The sequence below is a fragment of the Triticum aestivum genome, chromosome 5B (assembly GCF_018294505.1).
Source record: "Triticum aestivum cultivar Chinese Spring chromosome 5B, IWGSC CS RefSeq v2.1, whole genome shotgun sequence".
NCBI classification, from domain to species: Eukaryota; Viridiplantae; Streptophyta; class Magnoliopsida; order Poales; family Poaceae; genus Triticum; species Triticum aestivum.
The window spans coordinates 430074986-430099143 of record NC_057807.1 but is presented as its reverse complement, the minus strand read 5'-3'; the positions used below and the strand labels follow the sequence as shown (position 1 = coordinate 430099143).

The 24158-nt window shown below is 44.6% G+C and overlaps 1 protein-coding gene across 1 annotated transcript; it reads left to right on the top strand.

Annotated features, from left to right (window-relative positions):
- The first annotated feature begins 22530 nt into the window (after nucleotides 1-22530).
- LOC123112268 (E3 ubiquitin-protein ligase RING1) lies at nucleotides 22531-24158 on the top strand. The gene has a single exon (XM_044533216.1). The coding sequence runs from the start codon at nucleotides 22732-22734 to the stop codon at nucleotides 23794-23796; it is 1065 nt and encodes a 354-aa protein (XP_044389151.1). The 5' UTR covers nucleotides 22531-22731; the 3' UTR covers nucleotides 23797-24158.

The following is a 24158-nucleotide window of genomic DNA, read 5'->3' as shown; positions in this document are numbered from 1 at the left end:
GTGTCAAAGCATACCACATCACCAAAGTAGTGATAATCTAATATTGATCTTGCATCTGCCCAGAATATATTGGTCATCATATCCTCTTCATCTACTTGTATTGCATAAAAAAAGGAAGGATTTTCCATTTGCTTCTCCTGTAGGTATTGAAGAATGGCACCTGTGTCTCCTTCTTGGATTGATTGCATACGCTTTGACCGGAGATAATTTTTATAATCTTTGTGACCGAAGCAAAGACTTTGTCGGCCCCCTGCTTGCCTACTCATCACTTCATGACCAGATTTTGGTCTAATACCCGAATCATTCAATATGTCAATCTGGGCCTTTTGAGCTTCTGTAATTCTTCTTTGGGATCGCAGTAGATGGGATTTGCTTGGAGTTACGAGTTCATGATTATGGGCATCCTCCAAGCTGCTTACAACATATTTTCCGTTAGCACTTATTTTGATGGTCATCTCTGCCAGACATCCAACTCTTGTATCTGCTCGCTTCCGCTGGCATTGTTCCTTGCTCTTGTCCTTGAAACCTGCCTTTGAGCATACAAATTTCTTTGTTCGAATAACATTCGTTGAGGATTTATCATGCCAAAATTTCCTAACACTGAAACCTACATGTCCTGCATATGCATTATAAAACTCATATGCTATATCTTCATTCTCAAATTCCATTCCTATCTCTGGTTTTAACCTTTTGCTGTAATAATCATCTGTGTTTCGACCTGCCTCTTCCACATTAGTGGTCTCATGATCTACACAACATAAAAATATCATATACTAATTAGTTCATGGACGACACAGTTTTGTTAAAAAAACACAATATTCAGAGTCCTGTTGTAGTGAAACCTGAACAACACTTGAAGATGGGACAACATATTTTGCCAAATATCACACTGTATTCATAGGAGCATTAGCAAAACATTGTCCTTTTTCTTAGATACAATAATCTCTATCATTACAATTGGCAAAGAAGACACAAGAAACAGACCTATGAAAAATGAAGTACGTGGAGCTAAGTCTCAAGGATTAATTTGCATGTCATAAATTAAGCTTTTCCTTTGTTTCTGTTTAATCTTGTCTCCTCCATATGATGAGAGTGTTGATAATTTACAGATTCAAGACACAACAACAAATCTATGGTTGAAGTCGCAGGAGCTCCTTCCATGCCGAAGAACACCGTAGATGCTGGTCCACGTGAGAGGGCCATTCTCTATCGATCCTGATCTATTCTCGTGTGATCCACAATGGAGTAGATAGATAGAAGAAAGGATGTTGGCGATTTTAGCGGCAATCTGTTGATACGCGCGAGAAAAAAAGGCAAGAAAAAAAGGCAGTTTTACTGATTTTATGTAATTAGAGAGATACGGGCTGGTTGTTTTAGTGATGGGGTCCACCAGGCCACGTGTTGGCCGCTGGTTGGCCCTGCACGATAGTGCGTGCAGGGATCCCAGCAGGAGAGCCCATCCCTAGTTCTCCATGACGTTCTTGGGTGGGCCGATGGACACCACAATGCCCTCCTCCTCGCTCTTGCCATTCTTGGACCTGAAGAAATAATTGGTCATGCGGGTGACTGATTCCTCGCCAACATTGGCCATCCCGCTGTACACGGCCTAATCCATGATATCGAACCCGCGTGGACGACGTCGGAAACAATGTACATCCGCAACGGCGCGAATAGGGCCCAACTACGGAGCAGCATCAGGTAGCCGTACATCACAGACAAGTTGCCTTCTTCGCAAGCTCCATTGCGTTCCCCGGCCTGCCCGCACAGAGCTCCCAGGCCGTGGTCACGTCGGGAGTAGCCAAACGCGTGCCATTAGAAGCCCTCCGGGAGCGGCACGTTGCGGCCGCAGCACGATTTCACAATGAAGGACAGACTCACCTTCTTAGTGGATATCGTACCCGAGAGCCGCCGTGGAGCGCCCTAGCCAGGTGCTCTCCTCCACCATCTCGAATCGGGAGATCCTGCTCATGCGCGGTGGCGTGCACTGCATCAACCCCACGACCAGAAGAAGAACGCCATGCTTCAGTGCAGGTACAACGGCTGCCTCGTCTGCCTCGCCATGAACAGTCGCCGTGCGTTGCCAACGGAATAAGTCGAATCTAGGCGTCGAGGCGCTGCCCATGGCAGGGCCGCGGGGCTGCCCAATGCTGCGGTATGCAAGTCCGGCGGCGTGCTGGCCAGCGATGCGAAGCCCGACCTCTTATTTATAGGAACCAAGCCACCAGAAGCATCGAACGATGACCAGAAACACCGAAAGAAGTGGCATCCAGAACCTTGGATGGAGTCGGCACCGTCCACGCAGGCAGGAGAAGCCACATCACATATCAACGTTTGAATTGGGCAACACGTAGCAAAAAATGTACAGCGGCGAGATATCTAGATTGTACGTCCAAAGCGGCACCGATTAATATGAGCGGCGTCTCTAGATCATGCGATCAATGCGGCAACGCGAAACGGCACCGAGCACACGTGGACCACAGGGAAACAAACACAAGAACGAAAAGCCCAACTCATACCAGCCCATACACGCACACAATCAGGAAGAGAAACACAACCAGCCTGGTCAACGTGTGAACGTGGCCCACACACAACAGAATTTGCTAAGCACACATAGGAACGTATAGGCCACGTTAAGAAAATTTTCACCGGCAAACTAAGCTCACAGATAAACTGTACACCACCCCATCCCAAAATAATACACGTGCCACTCAGCCAAACATTCAAAAGTTGCTTTCACCCAAGTGGGTGAATATTGGAGCAAAAACTTGGCCTGGAATAGAGGCTTGGTTATGGCACTACGAAATCGGAATTAGTCGTGTTCGTTTCTGGCTCCAACCCGGATATTTCAATGGAAGAGGCAAGTTTGAACAGGAAGATGAGTGACAATTTGTGGATCCAAAGAAGACTTTTCTTTCCCAGAAGATATCAGTTTCTTCAGTGGAAAGAAAGAGAACAATCAAAGACGCACATATACGAACATACACATACCCCTACAAACACATGAAAGACTGAGGTAGCATAGTATCTTGAGATTTTATGAAGAAATAGAAACTAATTTCTCTCTTTCTTTTTACTTCGCATACAAGTTTTATCCTAAGTCAAATTTCATCAAGTTTGACCTAGATTATAGAAAAAAGGTGGGGCGTGTAGCGTGATACACGTCAGCCGTCTGATCTTTCGAACAGATTGGGCGTGGCGCGAGCCGTCTAATCCGTGATGCTCATCGTGTGATCCTTATTTTCCACATCGCAACAAGAACCTTGTTGCAATTGCAATAGGACCCTTGTTGAAGAAGCATGTGTCGGCGCGACGTCGCAGTAAGACGAGGCGGCGCGGGCCTGCGGCGATACATCATCGCGAGCAGGGGAGGCGGAGCTGCGCGCAGGAAGGCGCGTCGACTGGTCAGAGCGGGGACGTGGGGGGCAGGGGAGGAGGTGGAGCTGCGGCGGCGCGGCAACTACCCCGGCATGACTGCTCTCGACCCTCCTCTCCTGAAGTATTTTCTCTAAAACCACGACTACCGTGAAAACATCGGATTTAAGAGAGGAGGCTGTCGAAGCAATTACACCGGTGGTGATAGAACTTGACGCAAACGGTCACTTTGATGCTACAACTTGTGGTGTACATTGAAGTGGTGCAAAAACTTGGATCGAGCGTACAAATACGGTGCTAATCGTTTTTGTATACGACCGCAACACTGAGGAGGTGCGCTGGTGTGGCACGCGGCCCGCTATCAGTGACCGAACAATGAAGACGCGGGTGTGCGTGCTCTTTTTTCAAAAAGAGCCTCATTTTTTGTTTTTTTCATGCAAAAGCACTTGATAAGAAAGCCTCGAACCTGCAAACACGAGCTAAACTCGTGCGCAGCCAGCCAACTGATCGAATGTCGCCGGTTGTCACTTGAGGATACACACGCTTTTTATCCATTAGTCAAACAAGATAAATTAATATTTTTTTAGGGAAAGACAAATTAATATTTGAATTCAAGAATAGAGATGCAGCACCTGAGATCAACAAGCAGGCTCGCCAACCATTTCAAACCAAAGCAATTCCATATAAATAAAGTCACTCTTTATGTCTACAACAGAATGACGGACAGAAGTTAGTGCGGCCCATTGACAACATGTTAGATTTTCATTTTTCATTTTGTGAAGTTTGTAAAAGGATTTAAATTATAACTATAAATAATAAATAATTTTTTTTAGAAAAAGCGTAGCTTTATAACTTAACGGTGCACAGGCATATCACCCGCGACACAAATCGCCACTTGGGGCGGTACATCAACGTTTCAGGTTTGAGACTCACTAGGAAAACAGATATGGCCAAGTTGGGCAAGTTCATGTGCTACCGTATTAGCTTGACGACGGCAAAGTGCTACATCTATATGCGAAAACCACAACTTTAGCTGGAGTTTGGACTCCTCGATGATCGCCGCATAGGGTGTGTAGTCCACTTTCTTGAAGTCGAGGGCTTCTTGCAACAGCTTGGAGTCTGTCTCAGAAACCAGTCGGAGGGCCCCCAGTTCTGCTGCCATGTTGACTGCCTCGGCCATAGCTGTAACCTCGGCTCCAAATGGATCGGCCACATGTTCAGTCTTGCCTGCTCGAGCATGGACAACATCTCCGGCAACATCACGTATTACCACGCCCCGGGTGACAAAATCATCTCCAGGTTTGTAAGCCACGTCCACATTTGCTTTGAGCATGTCAGCTGGCGGTGGTTGCCATTTGGCCGCCTCTTGTCCTCTCCTCTTGGCCTTGAAGATCTGCATATACTCAATGGAATTGCATGTCACCCGTCTTGTCACCTCCTCAGCAGTCATTGGTAGCTCTCCTTCCCTTAGTCTATTTTTGTTATTCCACCAATGCCACCACATCGTAAGGATCTTCACTCGTACATTTTCATCAAGACCCCAAAGGAAGTCAAGCATTGCATGCACACCCCTGAAACTTTCTAGTTTGATCCTCTCCTTCTCTAGGCCCATTGAGCGTCGTACTTCCTTGACAGATTTGCACTTAATGAACAAGTGTGCTCCATCCTCATCCATACAACTACAGAACAAGCACTTTGTACACTCAAGTTTGACTCCTCTTCTCTCCAAGTTAGTCCGGAAGGCCAGCGACTCGTGTTTCAGGCGCCATGTGAACATCCGTATCTTCCGCGGGCAAGGTAACTTCCATATACGTTTCCAGGAGTCATCATCACATCGTTCCAGATTACCAACGTTTGTACCGATGTTCCCTACATCCCCTTGTTTCATCGTCTTTTTCAGCTGGACCCGCAACTTATACACACTCCGCACTGAATGGTTGCCTTTGCTGTCAAAATGCCACGCCAGGAAGTCGCTCATACCCTCCCGAAGGGGTATCTGTAGTATGTGTCTTGCGTCATCCGGCCAGAACATGTTCGTCACAAGTTGCTCGTCCCATTTGCCCGTAATGGGGCAAATCAGTTCGCTGACATAAGTCATTAAGTTCTGACCCCTTGGTGTGATGACGGACCTGGACCATGCTCGCGGGACCCAAGGATCAGACCAAATCTTAACCTGTGTTCCGTCCCCGATGTGCCATATGTAACCTTCCTTTACCAGCTCTAATTCATGCAAGATACTTCTCCACGAGTAAGATATTCCATCTCTCGGCTGGGCCTCGAGTATTGAGGATTCCGGAAAGTAACGGGCTTTTAGCAGTCGGGCACATAGACTTTCTGGGTACTGAAGCAATCTCCATACTTGGCGAGACAGCATGGCGATGTTGAAATTGTGCATGTCTCGGAAACCTAGTCCTCCCCGGGCCTTGGTTTGGGTTAGCGTCTCCCAGTCTATCCAGTGCATTGTCCTTTCCTTGTCCTGCTGCCTCCACCCAAACTTGCCCATGAGCGTGTTTAACTCCTTGCAGAACCCTTTTGTCAGGTCAAAACATGACATCGCAAATGTCGGGATCGCTTGCCCCATAGCTTTAACTAGTGTCTCTTTGCTCGTTTTAGCTAGTAGCCATTCCTGCCACCCATTGACACGCCCACACAAGTTTTTCTTGATATACCCAAATGCTTTCCGTCTAGATCTTCCCACATGGACCGGCAACCCCAGGTATTTATCGTTCCAATTCTCGCTTGTTATGCCCAGCGCCCCCTTGACCGAGCTCTTAGCTTGAGGTTCTGTATATTGCGAGAACATGAGAGCAGACTTCTCCAAATTGATGCACTGCCCGGAGCAGTTCTCGTACAGATCAAGAACTCCTCGGAGCGCCGTTGCTTCTTCTTGGTTTGCCTTCAGCAGGATCATAGAGTCATCAGCAAAAAACAAGTGGGATACACTCGGTGCTGCCTGGCAAATCTTCACTCCCGTGATTCTACCCGCCATTTCTGCTTCCTGTAACAAGGCAGAGAGCCCTTCGGCACAAATTACAAAGAGGTAGGGGGACAAAGGGTCTCCTTGACGCAGCCCGCATGTAGGACAGAATTGGTCTAACAGGGCACCATTCACCTTAATCTGATATCGCACTGTTTGCACACATTTCATGACTAGGCTGATCCATCTTTGGCTGAAACCCATCTTCCGTAGCATTGCTTCGAGGAAGTTCCACTCAACTCTATCATACGCTTTGCTCATGGTAGCCTTAGTCGCTGTGACACCCTCCTGGCCGCTTCTCTTATTTCTCAAAAAATGTGTTACTTCATAAGCAACAAGGACATTATTGGTGATGAGACACCCAGGGACGAACGTGCTCTGATTTTCTAAGATGATGTCAGGAAGGACCACTTTCAGGCGGTTGGCGAGCACCTTGGAGACGAGCTTGTAGAGGACATTGCACAAACTGATAGGCCGACAGTCCTTTATCCGGTTTGGATTTTTAACCTTAGGTATAAGGACCACCAATATGTCATTCCAACCTCTCGGGATTAAAAAAAAACTCCACCCCCGCATGAAACTCCACTCCTCTCGATCCCCGTCTCTCGGGCCGTCGACCGTCTCCCTTCTCCACCCGTCACCGCCGTCACATCGAAGGGGCCGACCTGACCTTGATCCTTGGAAGACAGGTTTGGACCATCCCTCAATGCCTTGCTCTGCCCTGATCTGCTAGAAAGGCAGGTGGCAGCGGGGATTGGAGAGAGGAAACGAGAGGAAGGAGGCTGATCGGAGATAGATGGGATGGTCTCGATCTGGAGTAATACGAGAACGACAGGTGGAAGGCTAGACGGCGTTGGATGGAAGGGAGAGCGGGAGAGACAGGGTGGGCATGAGGTGACGAGGTCAATTTGGTTGCCGGTGAGGTTGAGGGAGACAAGCTGTCGTATAGCTTTTTGTAGCCGCTAGCATGCATGCTTGCTTGCTGATGTGCACTTGTTACTATTGCTGCTTCGCATGTGTGTGGTGTGCCCTTGCCACTGTGTGCTTGCTGTCATTACTGAGTGTGTGTGTGTTCTATGCGCTGTTGGGAACGTAGCAGAAATTCAAAATTTTCTACGCATCACCAAGATCAATCTATGGAGATTCTAGCAACAAGAGAGGGAGAGGATGAGCGTCTTCATACCTTTGAAGATCGCTAAGGGGAGCATTTCACGAACGCGGATGATGGAGTCGTACTCGCGGCGATTCAAATCACGGAAGATCCGATCTAGCGCCGAACGGACGGCGCCTCCGCGTTCAACACACGTACAGCCCGGGGACGTCTCCTCCTTCTTGATCCAACAAGGGGAGAGGAGAAGTTGAGGGAGAGCTCCGGCATCACGACGGCGTGGTGGTGGTGGAGCTCGTGGTTCTCCAGCAGGGCTTCGCCAAGCACTACGGAGGAGGAGGAGATGTATGAGGAGGGAGGGGCTGCTCCAGGGAAGGGGTGCGGCTGGCCTCTCTCTCCCCCATTATATATAGGGGGAATGGGGGTGGAGGAGGCGCCCTAGGGTTTCCTAGGGGATGGGTGGCGGCCACAGGGGAAACCCTAGATGGGTTTGGGCGCCCCCACCCCTAGGAAACTTGCCCCCCAAGCCGGGAGGGGCGGCTGCCCTAGGGGAGGCGCCCCCACCTCTCCAGGTTACGTGAAAGGGGTTGGGAGGGGCGCACAGCCCCTTAGTGGGCTGGTGTGCCCCCTCACCTTGGCCCATAAGGCCCCCCAACGCTTGTCGGGGCCTCCGAAACACCTTTCAGTCATGCTGGTCGTCACCCGGTACTCCCAGAACAATTCTGGACTTCAATACCCTTCGTCCAATATATCGATCTTCACCTCCGAACATTCCGGAGTTCCTCGTCATGTCCGGGATCTCATCCGGGACTCCGAACAACCTTCGGTAACCACATACTATTTCCAATAACAACTCTAGCGTCACCGAACCTTAAGTGTGTAGACCCTACAGGTTCGGGAACCATGCAGACATGACCGAGACAGTTCTCCGGCCAATAACCAACAGCGGGATCTGGATACCATGTTGACTCCCACATGTTCCACGATGATCTTATCGGATGAACCACGATGTCGGGGATTCAATCAATCCTGTATACAATTCCCTTTGTCAATCGGTATGTTACTTGCCCGAGATTCGATCGTCGGTATCCCAATACCTCGTTCAATCTCGTTACCGGCAAGTCACTTTACTCGTTCCGTAATGCATGATCCCGTGACTAACTACTTAGTCACATTGAGCTCATTATGATGATGCATTACTGAGTGGGCCCAGAGATACCTCTCCGTCATACGGAGTGACAAATCCCAGTCTCGATTCGTGCCAACCCAACAGACACTTTCGAAGATACCTGTAGTGCACCTTTATAGCCATCCAGTTACGTTGTGACGTTTGGTACACCCAAAGCATTCCTACGGTATCCGGGAGTTGCACAATCTCATGGTCTAAGGAAATGTTACTTGACATTAGAAAAGCTCTTAGCAAACGAACTACACGATCTTGTGCTATGCTTAGGATTGGGTCTTGTCCATCACATCATTCTCCTAATGATGTGATCCCGTTAACAATGACATCCAATGTCCATGGTCAGGAAACCATAACCATCTATTGATCAACGAGCTAGTCAACTAGAGGCTCACTAGGGACATGTTGTGGTCTATGTATTCGCACATGTATTACGGTTTCCAGTTAATACAATTATAGCATGAACAATAGACAATTATCATGAACAAGGAAATACAATAATAACCATTTTATTATTGCCTCTAGGGCATATTTCCAACAGTCTCCCACTTGCACTAGAGTCAATAATCTAGTTCACATCACTATGTGATTGTAATGAATTCAACACCCATGGGGTTTGATCATATCTCGTTTGTGAGAGAGGTTATTAGTCAATGGGTCTGAACCTTTTAGATCCGTGTGTGCTTTAAAAATCTCTATGTCATCTTGTAGATGCAGCTACCACGCACTATTTGGAGCTATTCCAAATAATTGTTCTACTATACGAATCCAGTTTACTACTCAGAATCATTTAGATTAGTGTCAAAGTTTGCATTGGCGTAACCCTTTACGACGAACTCTTTTACCACCTCCATAATCGAGAAATTCCTTACTCCACTAGTTACTAAGGATAACTTTGACCGCTGTCCCGTGATCCATTCCTAGATCACTCTTGTACCCCTTGACTGACTCATGGCAAGGCACACTTCAGGTGTGGTACACAGCATAGCATACTGTAGAGCCTACGTCTAAAGCATAGGGGACAATCTTCGTCCTTTGTCTCTCTTCTGCTGTGGTCAGGTCTTGAGTCTTACTCAATACTCACACCTTATAACACAACCAAGAACTCCTTATTTGTCGATCTATTTTGAACTCCTTCAAAATCTTGTCGCGGTATGTATTCATTTGAAAGTACTATTAAGCATTTTGATCTATCCTTATAGATCTTGATGCTCAATGTTCAAGTAGCTTAATCCAGGTTTTCCGTTGAAAAACTCTTTTCAAATAACCCTATATGCTTTCCAGAAATTCTACATCATTTCTGATCAACAATATGTCAACAACATATACTCATCAGAAATTCTATAGTGCTCCGACTCACTTCTTTGGAAATACAAGTTTCTCATAAACTTTATATAAACCCAAAATCTTTGATCATCTCATAAAAATGTATATTCCAACTCCGAGATGCTTACTCCTGTCCTTAGAAGGATTGATGGAGCTTTGCATACTTGTTAGCATCTTATAGGATTGACAAAACCTTCTGGTTGTATCATATACAACCTTTCCTCAAGAAAATTGTCGAGGAAACAATGTTTTGACATCCTATCTGCAAGATTTCATAAATAATGCAGTAACTGCTAATATAATTCCAACAGACTCTTAGCATTGCTACGAATAAGAAAGTCTCATCGCAGTCAACTCCTTGAACTTGTCGGAAAACATCTTAACGACAAGTCGAGCTTTCTTAATGGTGATACTTACCATCATTGTCTGTCTTCCTTTTAAAATCCATCTGTACCCAACAGCCTTACGACCATCAAGTAGTTCTTCCAAAGTCTACACTTTGTTTTCATACATGGATCCTCTCTCGAATTTTATGGCCTCGAGCCATTCGTCAGAATCCGGGCCCACCATCGCTTCTCCATAGCTCGTAGGTTCATTGTTGTCTAGCAACATGACCTCTAAGACATGCTTATGTACCACTCTAAAGTAGTACGCATCCTTGTCGGCCTACGAGGTTTGGTAGTGACTTGATCTGAAGTTTCATGATCACTATCATCAGCTGCCACTTCAATTGGTGTAGGCGCCATAGGAACAACTTCATGTGCCCTGCTACACACTAGTTGAAGTGATGGTTCATCAAGTCTCCACCATCCTCCCACTCAATTCTTTCAAGAGAAACTTTTCTCGAGAAAGGACCCATTTCTAGAAAAAATAACTTTTGCTTCCGGATCTGAAATAGGAGGTATACCCAACTGTTTTGGATGTCCTATGAAGATGCATTTATCCGCTTTGGATTCGAGCTTATCAGGAAAAAACTTTCACATAAGCATCGCAACCCCAAACTTTTAAGAAATGACAGCTTAGGTTTCTCCAAACCATAGTTCATACGGTGTCATCTCAATGGAATTACATGGTGCCCTATTTAAAGTGAATGCGGTTGTCTCTAATGCCTAACCTATAAACGATAGTGGTAATTCAATAAGAGACATCATGGTATGCACCATATCCAATAGGGTGTAGCTATGATGTTCGAACACATCATCACACTATGGTGTTCCAGGCGGTATTAGTTGTGAAATTTTTTCCACAAGGTCTTGATTGTGTACCAAACTCGTAACTCAGATATTCATCTCTATGATCATATCATAGACATTTTATCCTCTTACCACGATGATCTTCAACTTCACTCTGAAATTTCTTGAACCTTTCAATAATTCAGACTCATGTTTCATCAAGTAAATATACTTATACTTAGAATCTACTCAAATCATCTGTGAAGTAAGAGCATAACGATATTCACTGCGTGCCTCAGCACTCATTGGATTGCACACATCAAATTTATTACTTCCAACAAGTTGCTCTCTTGTTTCATCTCATTGAAAAACGAGGCTTTTTAGTCATCCTGCCCATGTGGTATGATTTGCATGTCTCAAGTGATTCAAAATCAAGTGAGTCAAAACAATCCAGATGTATGGAGTTTCTTCATGCATATATACCAATAGACATGGTTCACATGTCTCAATCTTTTCAAAAATGAGTGAGTCCAAAGATCCACCAACATGGAGCTTCTTCATGCGTTTTATACCAGTATGACTCAAATGGCAGTGCCACAAGTATGCGGTACTATCATTACTATCTTATATCTTTTGGCATGAACATGTGTATCACTACGATCGAGATTCAATAAACCATTCATTTTAGGTGCAAGACCATTGAAGGTATTATTCAAATAAATAGAGTAACCATTATTCTCCTTAAATGAATAACCGTATTGCGATAAACATAATCCAATCATGTCTATGCTCAACACAAACACCAAATAACAATTATTTAGGTTTAACACCAATCTCGATTGTAGAGGGAGCATGCGATGCTTGATCACATCAACCTTGGAAACACTTCCAACACACATCGTCATCTCACCTTCAGCTAGTCTCCGTTTATTCCGTAGCTCTTTTATTTCGAGTTACTGACACTTAGCAACCGAACTGGTATCTTAATACCCTGGTGCTACTAGGAGTACTACTAAAGTACACATTTAATATAATGTATATCCAATATACTTCTGTCAACCTTACCAGCCTTCTCATCTACCAAGTATCTAGGGTAGTTCTACTTCAGTGATCGTTCCCTCATTACAGAAGCACTTAGTCTCGGGTTTGGGTTCAACCTTGGGTTTCTTCGCTAGAGCAGCAACTGATTTGCCATTTCATGAAGTATCACTTCTTGCCCTTGCCCTTCTTGAAACTAGTGGTTTTACTAACCATCAACGATTGATGCTCCTACTCAATTTCTACTTTCGCGGTGTCAAACATCGCGAATTGATCAAGGATCATCATGTCTATCCCTGATATGTTATAGTTCATCATGAAGCTCTAATAGCTTGGTGGCAGTGACTATGGAGAACCATCACTATCTCATCTGGAGGATTAACTCCTACTCGATTCAAGTGATTGTAGTACTCAGCATGCTCAATGATTGAGCTTTTCTCCCTTAGTTTGTAGGTTAAGAAACTTGTCAGAGGTCTCATACCTCTTGACGTGGGCACGAGCCTGAAATTCCAATTTCAGCTCTTGGAACATCTCATATGTTCTGCGACGTTTCAAAATGGTCTTCGGTGCCTCAATTCTAAAGCGTTTAACATTACGCACTGAACTATCACGTAGTCATCAAAACGTGTATGTCAGATGTTCGCAACATCCACAGACGACGCTCGAGGTTCAGCACACCGAGCGGTGCATTAAGGACATAAGTCTTCTGCACAGCAATGAGGATAATCCTCAGTCTACGGGCCCAGTCCGCATAATTGCTACTATCAACTTTCAACTAAAATTTTCTCTAGGAATATATCTTAAACAGTAGAACTAAAGCGTAAGCTACGACATAATTTGCAAACACGTTTTGACTATGTTCATGATAATTAAGTTCATCTGGGTATTTAATGAACTCCCACTTAGATAGACATCCCTCTAGTCATCTAAGTGATACATGATCCGAGTCAACTAGGCCATGTCCGATCATCACGTGAGACGGACTAGTCATCATCGGTGAACATCTTCATGTTGATCATATCTACTATACGACTCATGTTCGACCTTTCGGTCTCTTGTGTTCCGAGGCCATGTCTGTACATGCTAGGCTCTTCAAGTCAACCTAAGTGTTTTGCATGTGTAAATCTGGCTTACATCCGTTGTATGCGAACGTTAGAATCTATCACACCTGATCATCACGTGGTGCTTCGAAACAACGAACCTTCGCAACGGTGCACAGTTAGGGGGAACACTTTCTTGAAATTTTATGAGGGATCATCTTATTTATGCCACCGTCGTTCTAAGCAAATAAGATGCAATAACATGATAAACATCTCATGCAATCAAATAGTGACATGATATGGCCAATATCAATTTGCTCCTTTTGATCTCCATATTCGGGGCGCCATGATCATCATCATCACTGGCATGACACCATGATCTCCATCATCGTGTCTTCATGAAGTTGTCTCGCCAACTATTACTTCTACTACTATGGCTAACGGTTTAGCAATAAAGTAAAGTAATTACATGGTGTTATTCAATGACACACATGTCATACAATAAATTAAGACAACTCCTATGGCTCCTGCCGGTTGTCATACTCATCGACATGCAAGTAGTGATTCCTATTACAAGAACATGATCAATCTCATACATCACATATATATCATTCATCACATCCTTTTGGCCATATCACATCACATGGCATATGCTGTAAAAACAAGTTAGACGTCCTCTAATTGTTGTTGCAAGTTTTTTACGTGTCTGCTATAGGTTTCTAGCAAGAATGTTTCTTACCTACGCCAAAACCACAATGTGATATGCCAATTGCTATTTACACTTCATAAGGACCCTTTTCATTGAATCCGATCTGACTAAAGTGGGAGAGACTGGCACCCGCTAGCCACCTTATGCAACAAGTGCATGTCAGTCGGTGGAACCTGTCTCACGTAAGCGTACATGTAAGGTTGGTCCGGGCCGCTTCATCCCACGATGCCGCCGAATCAACATAAGACTAGTAGTGGCAAGTAAATTGACAAAATCGACGCCCACAACAACTTGTGTTCTACTCGTGCATAGAAACTACGCATAGACCTAGCTCTGATACCACTGTTGGGGAACGTGGCAGAAATTCAAAATTTTCTACGCATCACCAAGATCAATCTATGGAGATTCTAGCAACAAGAGAGGGAGAGGATGAGCGTCTTCATACCTTTGAAGATCGCTAAGCGGAAGCGTTACAAGAACACGGATGATGAAGTCATACTCGCGGCGATTCAAATCACGGAAGATCCGATCTAGCGCCGAATGGACGGCGCCTCCGCGTTCAACACACGTACAGCCCGGGGACGTCTCCTCCTTCTTGATCCAGCAAGGGGAGAGGAGAAGTTGAGGGAGAGCTCCAACATCACGACGGCGTGGTGGTGGTGGAGCTCGTGGTTCTCTAGCAGGGCTTCACCAAGCACTACGGAGGAGGAGGAGATGTATGAGGAGGGAGGGGCTGCTCCAGGGAAGGGGTGCGGCTGGCCTCTCTCTCCCTCACTATATATATAGGGGAAGGGGGGTGGAGGAGGCTCCCTAGGGTTCCCTAGGGGATGGGTGGCGGCCACAGGGGAAACCCTAGATGGGTTTGGGCGCCCCCACCCCTAGGAAACTTGCCCCCCAAGACGGGAGGGGCGGCTGCCCTAGGGGAGGCGTCCCCACCTCTCCAGGTTACGTGAAAGGGGTTGGGAGGGGTGCACATCCCCTTAGTGGGCTGGTGTGCCCCTCATCTTGGCCCATAAGGCCCCCCAACGCTTGTCGGGGCCTCCGAAACACCTTTCAGTCACGCTGGTCGTCACCCGGTACTCCCAGAACAATTTCGGACTCCAATACCCTTCGTCCAATATATCGATCTTTACCTCCGAACCATTTCGGAGTTCCTCATCACGTCTGGGTTCTCATCCGAGACTCCGAACAACCTTTGGTAACCACATACTATTTCCCATAACAACTCTAGCGTCACCAAACCTTAAGTGTGTAGACCCTACGGGTTCGAGAACCATGCAGACATGACCGAGACAGTTCTCCGGCCAATAACCAACAGCGGGATCTGGATACCCATGTTGACTCCCACATGTTCCACGATGATCTCATCGGATGAACCACGATGTCAGGGATTCAATCAATCCCGTATACAATTCCATTTGTCAATCGGTATGTTACTTGCTCGAGATTCGACCGTCGGTATCCCAATACCTCGTTCAATCTCATTACCGGCAAGTCACTTTACTCGTTCCGTAATGCATGATCCCATGACTAACTACTTAGTCACATTGAGCTCATTATGATGATGCATTACTGAGTGGGCCCAGAGATACCTCTCCGTCATACGGAGTGACAAATCCCAGTCTCGATTCGTGCCAACTCAGCAGACACTTTCGAAGATACCTGTAGTGCACCTTTATAGGCACCCAGTTACGTTGTGATGTTTGGTACACCCAAAGCATTCCTACGGTATCCGGGAGTTGCACAATCTCATGGTCTAAGGAAATGATACTTGACATTAGAAAAGCTCTTAGCAAATGAACTACACGATCTTGTGCTATGCTTAGGATTGGGTCTTGTCCATCACATCATTCTCCTAATGATGTGATCCCGTTAACAATGACATCCAATGTCCATGGTCAGGAAACCATAACCATCTATGATCAACGAGCTAGTCAACTAGAGGCTCACTAGGGACATGTTGTGGTCTATGTATTCACACATGTATTACGGTTTCCAGTTAATACAATTATAACATGAACAATAGACAATTATCATGAACAAGGAAATACAATAATAACCATTTTATTATTGCCTCTAGGGCATATTTCCAACATGCGCTTGTTGTCGTGCTGTCTGGTAAAATTGCATGCACTTCTTTTTGTTTTGCTGAACAATTCATGACCACTCTTGAACAAAAGCCACATGAACTTAGTTTGAGCTCTCATGCTGTTAAATGAAGCATGATTTTAGCAAGCTGAACAATGCTTCTGATTTTAGCTATATTATAGTTTGAGCTGAGGGCTTCTTACAATTCTTACTGCTACTAATTTACACTTCCAAGATTCATTTTCTCACATGAGTTTGTTTAGAGCATGGTATTTGATAAATGAGTTTAGATCACTCTTATACTAGATGGATTGACACTTACCAAAGATTGATCCCAAGCAGAACTACAACCTGTTCATGGATTACCTGCAGGTCTGCATTCTAACCGATAACATTGGGCAACCTCGACATCACCGGCGACTACACAGAGGCCGCGAAGAAGTTTGGATACGAGATTGATGATGTAGCTGGACGGGTGAGCAAGCTTTGTTGTAAGTGATTCATACACTTGGGACTAACACTATTTAATTGATGCTTTGTTTGATTGTGAAATTGTCTAATTGAAGTACTAAGTTTTGTTTCGATTTTGTAGAAGCTGTTTACAAATTTGGTTGGGTGGCTTAGATTTTTTATCCACTATTTAACTAAACAAAAAAAAATCTTACAACGTGCACGATGCGAGAGAACCACTATAGTATTAGATCTGAAGCCATAAATTTATCTTGATTAATATTGTAACCCTGTTGAAAGTATCTTTTGCGTGTCTCAGAACTCAGCGAATTAGTATGAATATTTCTAGAAACAATTTTATACCTAAATACACGGGTTGGTTGCAGATTATTGGTAAAGAAGAACTGGAAATCAGTTGTTTACTATATCACTGTGAGCAGATCATTAGGGTCTACAAGTTTGGACTTGCATACATTGTCCTTTATCTAGAAAAATTCATAATAACTATGATGTTTAACACTTTTGAGAGCTTTAGCATGTGGGAGATTGTCAGCCATGACAATATTACAATCTTTTTATCTAGAAAATCCATAATAACTATGATGTTTAACACTTTTGAGAGCTTTATCCCATGGGAGATTGTCAGCCATGGCAATCTTACAATCTTTTTTATCTAGAAAATCCATAATAACTATGATATTTAACACTTTTGAGAACTTTAGCCCGTGGGAGATTGTCAGCCATGACAATGTATACCCAATCAAAAAATTCAGCCACATGGAGAGTTCTCCAGATGGTATGTAGGTCTACTGTAGACAAAATATTGATTAATAGCTTCTGACACAGTTTTTAGTGATTTGTAATACCCTCAAAAATTCCGATACACAAGTGTTACTCGGGAAAACTAATTAGGTTGTGTAGATATTACTGTAATAGAGATCCATTTCTATACTTCACTCATATGCATGGTTGAGTAGTAGTACTTGTGATACGTGATGTGTAAAGTGAAACATGGTTGACATGGCTTTGCGATGGCACTGGCGGAGAAGACGTCAAGGGCGGTAGAGGACATGTTTTAGAAGATGTTGAGGGCGGGCTGGAGGAAATAGCCAAATGGGGCTCCTCGGCACCAGCGAGAAGTAGGCCGATGGGTTCCGTTGTAGCAATGAGATGTTGTGTGATTCATTCATTCGTTTGATCCTCCTCATTCCACTTGAATCAGATCTATAAACCTTGGGTTTTTCTTCTTCAGTAGAACATGGCCCAGGGCATAATTTCATGCTCCGAGTTTGGCTTATTTAATTTAGTATGATGCAATATTTGCTGCTAATAATTATAGTAGTTTAGATTTTAAAATGCAATATTATATACCATGTGTATGGATGGAACAAAATATAAACTCATGCACTCTGGTTGTATGTGGTTTCTGATTTTTTTCCTGATATGGCCTTGAGGTGCAGGAAGTCTGAGGAGAGGCAGTCGGTCAAGTTCTTGCTGGAGAGGGAGGTGGATGCGTACCTTGCGGAGTTCTTGCATGGGTATATGGTGAACAAGGAAAAGATAGAGTTGCTGATGTGCGAGAAGACTTGTAGGGTTTTTTAGCACAGAACTGTATGTGTTTTTGAAGGATATAGTGTCCAACACTGTAAGAGCATCTTTTACTGACAGGAATTTCTTAGAGATTTGGAGCTTGTGTATATAGTCCATTACTTCAAAATAACTTTCCTTAAGATTGTAGGATTCAGAACTACAGATTTTGTTTCTATGATCTACTTAGCATGCAATTCTGAACAAAACTTAAATTGGGACACACCTCACAAAAAGGCAACTCATCCGATCATCAGTAGTGAAAGGCTCAATGACAACTACCCGAGTCATATAGAAGGTAAGTCATCTCCCAAGCATTTATTTTATTTGGAATTGTGCAGGTTCAGATCTATGTAAGTCAAAACTTAGTTATGTCTATAGAAAGGGTAATCTTCAAAGTTGGTATATTTTGTGGTATTTTGGAGGAGGAGCTCAAGGGCTTCACTGAACTCCGGCAGGGGTGTCAGGGCTGCCAATGACCTCCACATAGCTATGATATCGCTTAAACCGATTGTAACTACTAGATTCTCGTCAATATCTATGTTAATTTGTAGAAAGGGTCAGGTTTGGGAAATCCATGAACGGGCTGCTACTAAATTAGTGGGTCTTTGGACAATACTTGGAGTATTGCATTAATTCGATGTTGTCATGACCTTATTTATGATCACTTATGTACAGGTTTGGAGTGTTCATAGGAATGAGATTTGAGCGTAGTCCTTTCTTTACACTTTTAGCTAGATTTCTGACGAGTGGTTATATGATTGGCCATGGTAGCTCATATGTCAATTAATCAGGAGAGTGAACAATACAATAATGCAAATCTACCTCCCCTTCTCTGTTTTGAGTCATTGTTAATCATCCCAACAGCCATACCTGAGGTGGTCAATGTGGTCTTGTCAATGGCATATAGGGACGATATAACCCTCCCTTTCACTCGGCAAAACTAATTATGTTGTGTGAATAGTACTGTAATAGTGATCCATTCCTATACTTCACTCATATGCATGGTTGAGTAATAGTACTTGTGATACGTGAGGCGTGAAGTGAAACATGCTTGAGATGGCTTTGCGATGGCGCTAGAGGAGAAGACGTCAAGGGCGGCAGAGGACATGTTATACAAGATGTTGAGGCCTGGGGCCGAGGAAATAGCCAAATGGGATTCCTCGACGCCAGTGAGGAGGCTGATGGGTTCCCTTGTAGAAATGAGATATTACGTGATTCATTCATTCATTTGTTCCCTCCCTATTTCACTTGAATCAGATCTATAAACCTCGGGGTTATTTTTCTTCAATAGAATATGATCCATGGCATAATTTCATGCTCTGAGTTTGGCTTATTTAAATTAGTATGATGCAATATTTGCTGCTCATAATGATACAAATTTAGATTTTTAAATGCAACATTATATACCATCTATATGGATGGAACAAAATATAAACTCAATTGAATGTGAAGCATTAATTTGTAGTGCTATATGATGCAGGTTTGCTATATGTGTAGAATATGATTTTCTCCTTAGAGAATCTCTTAGATGGAGTTGTCTTGCTGATATACTTGTGAAAGTTGGCTTGATCTTACCATGAATCAACTCACAATGTTATCATTCACTTAACTGACCTTTTCATAAAAAAACAGTTGGTTAAAAGCCTACTGGGCAAAATATATACAAGGATTACATGTATGCAATTTACATGGGGCTATGTAATGTTAGAGATCCAGAAGGTTGAAGTTGTATGCAATGGTCATTGGAATGGTTACCATGCTAAGAGCAAAACCTATTGTTAAACAATATCATGTTATTCATTATTGTTGAACTTAAATGATTACATTCAATGTGATTGCATAATACTTGATTGTTGTGTTTCTAATTAAAGCACATTCTGTGACTATATTCCAGTAGGGTGTTATTAGATCAAGCTACTGCAGTTGCACCCGAGATGAGAAGATGGTAAATGAAAGATGTTGATTGTAAATACTTTACTACTTACATATTGTTCATGAAAACATCAAGTAATTATGAGTATCATTTGCGATCGCCAACGATCATATTGGATACCGATGACTGTTTTCCTGGCCTTCAAAGAAGAAATATCCTAGAAGTTGAACCCAGCTGGAGGGGCCTCGATACTTTTGAGCCAAGAAAAGTAGATGAGGTCTGTCCAATAATAGATGCGGAAGGGCTCAAATATTTTGTGTTTCCATGGTTCCTAAATGGTATGGTTCTAAATCCCTAATTTTGTATGTAATAGTTTTCTAGGCAATTGCATAATGCAATCAAGTGTCTCGTTGTAGTAGTACATTGGAGCATTTGTTTGAAGGGTTCAAAATCCTCCACGTGTTGTCTTTAATTAATGGATAGTAACAATGGACCAGATTCCTGAAACGGTCGATCTTAAGCATAAAAGGCATCCAAGTGCTATCAGCGCTTCTGTAAAACTTACTTTATTTTTTGCATCAGATCTGATAAGTCTTTCTTTGTAAACATAGTCAACTTACATTTTCTTATTGTAAGGATTTTTTTTTAAAAAATTATCTATTACTAGCTATCTTTTATATAGCTGTAAAATTTGACATGCATTATCTTAACATATGGAACCAGTAAAAAGTTAAAAATAGCCACAACCAATTATATGTATATTGTAAATGTGTATTTGAGCAATTGCAGTCTGATGGCATACTACGGTCATATTTATTTTTCCATACATATATTGTTTTAAAATGTATAATTACATTTTAAAAAACAAAAACTTTATTGGAGGAACTGCAGTCTGATGAACACTTTTAAAACAACATACTATTTTTATGGCGTGGACACTTTTATATGACATAGTCATTCCAAGGGATGAATATTTTATTGAAAACATGAAAAAAGTTGAATTTATTTAAAAATAAATATATAGAGAAATTGATTTAAAATTCTTAATTAATATGAAAATAGTTTTTAAAATTAGTTAATATTTTGATATTTCATAATTTAATTTTTGGATTTTTTATGAATTTAATAGGTAACATCTTATGAAATTATATGAAAATTTTAATAATGTAACTTAATTTATTTATATGGATATTACTTAAAATTGTAATTCAAATATTTTGTGTAATTTCTAAAACCTAACATGTTGAAAATGGATGCACTAACTGAAGTCCGTTTTAGCCTATGAGCACGTTCTGCTATAGACATAATGCGTAACAATTTATTGTAATCATGTGACTACAATTGTTTGTGTGGAAGCTCTGCTCGTTCGTTAACCTAAGGTTGCATGTGCGAATTTCAGCGGCTGCATACTTTTAATTTTATTTTCTAAATTTGTGTTGTCTAATTGAAAATATATAAAAATGTTTCTGCTCTATGCTGGAACGACGACCTTGATGAGGTGGTTAACTGCACGCGCAGGGTACTACAGGTCGGCGGCTTGAATGCCCACCGCCCCATTTTCGTCTGTGGCTTTTTTATGGAAGAAATACAAAAATCGAAGTGTTTTTCTGTCGGGGTCTTTTCTATGAAAAACATTAAAAACTTGGGGTGACTTTCGCAAAAAAGCATTGTACTGTCACTGACACAACAGGCCCCACGCCACATCGACATGCCTCGTCAGCGTCGCTGCCGTACACAAATGTGATTAGCACCGTATTTGCACGTTCGAGTCAAGTTTTTACACCACTTCAATGTACATCACAAGTTCTAGCATTAAAGTGACCGTTTACGCCAAGTTCTAGCATCACAGGTGTAATTGACTCTATCTTTTTTTTTGCCTCAAATTCATGTAGATGATATTTTTTTTATAAAAAAGCTTTTGGAGTTTCTCTAAAACCACGACTACTGTCTACTCCTTCCGTTCGGAATTACTTGTCACAAAAGTGGATGTATCTATAACTAAAATACATCTAGATACATTTATTTCTTGGACGAGTAATTCCGAACGAAGGGAGTACAATATTTGATTTCTCCTACAAAAGCTCTTACAGAATTGCCTCATGTTGAAATTTACTCCCTCCGTCTCGCAAAAAAAAGTAAATTTGCCAGTAAAACACTGAACGGTTGTAACATAGGCACATAGCAGTGATCTCCTCCGTTCGGGACCCAACACTGCACGGCACCCGGACTAGCAAATCCATTCGCCTCTCTTGCCGCGATATCTCGGCCGTTGAGTCACGACTAGTAGACGGTTAGGATACCGCGCCAGGAAGCTGTGACGTGCTACAAGCATCGGGCAGCATGGAGGCCAGACGTACATGCACGACCGAGTATTTCTCTTCCACATATTTTACAACCGTTCTTGACTTTGCGTACACCATTCCAACCCCAGTGCTGCGATACGCGCACAAAAGGACCGCCACGACAAAATCACCCACTACACCGGCACGTGGGCCAGAATCACTCGGCCGGTCTCCTCAACCCACCTGTCAGCGACAGGCACCGCTTTGTCTCTGTGCGCTTCAAGTGTTCCCACTCGCTGTCTGTGCTCTCCAGCTCCACCCCAAGTTGAACCGGTGCCAAACTTCACCAAACCCAACGACGACCAATCCACTCCACGTCTCCGTCTCCACCCCACACCACTGCCCGCCCGCCCGCGCACGCGGGCCATTCATCTCCCCCGCCCCGCCGATGCGCGCCGCCGATCCCGCACAGCAGCCGCCGCCGATCGATCCGCGCTCCGCGGTAGCCTAGCCTAGCCGAGCCATGTCCCCCCACACGTCGTGGAGCCCCCCGCTCCCGGGCGTCGTCACGCTCAACTGCACGGACAACGCGTACGAGTGCCTCCCGCTCTGCCCCGGCCTCGACTGCCCCGACTACGCGGCGCCCCCGCCGCCGCCGCTCCCGCTCGCCCCGGCCGCCGTCGACCACCGCCTGCCCGTACGCCTCCTCCTCACCGTCTCCCTCCTCTCCGCCTTCCTCTTCCTCTCGCTCGGGCTCGCCACGCTCCTCCTCTACCGCCGCCGCCGCGCGCTGCGCCGCCGCCGCCGGGCGGCCGCCGCCCAGCTGCCTCACGGCGAAGGGTTCGGTGATGGCGGGGACGAGGAGGGAGGCGGAGGCGGAGGGGTGGTGCACCACGTCTGGTACATCCGCACGGTGGGGCTCGACGAGGCCACCATCGCGTCCATAGCCACCAAGGAGTACCGCGGCGTGGGGACCGGCGGGGACTGCGCGGTTTGCCTCGGCGAGTTCAGCGACGGCGAGCTCGTCCGCCTCCTCCCGCGCTGCTCGCACCCGTTCCACGCGCCCTGCATCGACACCTGGCTCCGCGCCCACGTCAGCTGCCCGATTTGCCGTTCCGTCGTCGTCGTGCCATCTAGCCTCCCGGCTGCGGCGACTGATGCTGAGGCAGAGGGCGGCGAAGTGGAAGAGCACCAGGTGTTTGACGAAATGTCCCCGTCCGAATCACTGCCCGAGGGTTCTGAGGATTCCGATGCCTCGTCGGACACTCAAAGTGAGGACACCCAAGTTGTAGCAGAGGAGAATGGAAGTGCGACGCCCAAGCCAATACGGCGCTCAGCCTCCATGGACTCGCCGCTGTTCCTTGTGGTTGTGCCTGAAGGTCAGGGTGGTGCTCTGCAGGCTAATCGCAAATTGCCCACTGGTCGACAGATGAGCATCTTCAGGGCGAAGGAGAAGGATGCAGCAGGGACATCTTCATCCTCTTGTCAAACAGGCGGGTTCAGGATTGGCAGGTCCATGTCAAGCAGTGGTCGGGGATTGTTCTTCTCACGGAATGGGCGCTCCACTGGCAACGTGCTGCCACTTTGAGTTGGTGTAATGTTACTGTCAAGAGGATACAGCCTCAGCAAAGCCGGGAGCTGGTAGTGTATCAGTGTCTGTTAATAGGAAGTGTATACCGGATACCTGCAGTGGCTCGGAGAGAAAATCTCATTCTCATCTGAAATCTGTGAGTTGACCAGAGTAATTATTGTGTGATAAGTATTTCTTGAGTGGATGTGCTTGTGTTAACTTGCATGCCCAAGTTTCCTTTATCACAATGTCAACTACAAGCTATGGTCAAGTGAATTTTGGGGAAGAAGCTGAAGGTTGGCTTCTTCATGTAATATCTATGTATATCAATCTTGCAAAGAGTGGACCAGTGCCTGCTTCAATATTTATTGTTTCCAGAA

Bases quoted from the DNA above. Each gene is read 5' to 3' on its own strand.
- LOC123112268 (XM_044533216.1), top strand. From the start codon at position 22,732: ATGTCCCCCCACACGTCGTGGAGCCCCCCGCTCCCGGGCGTCGTCACG.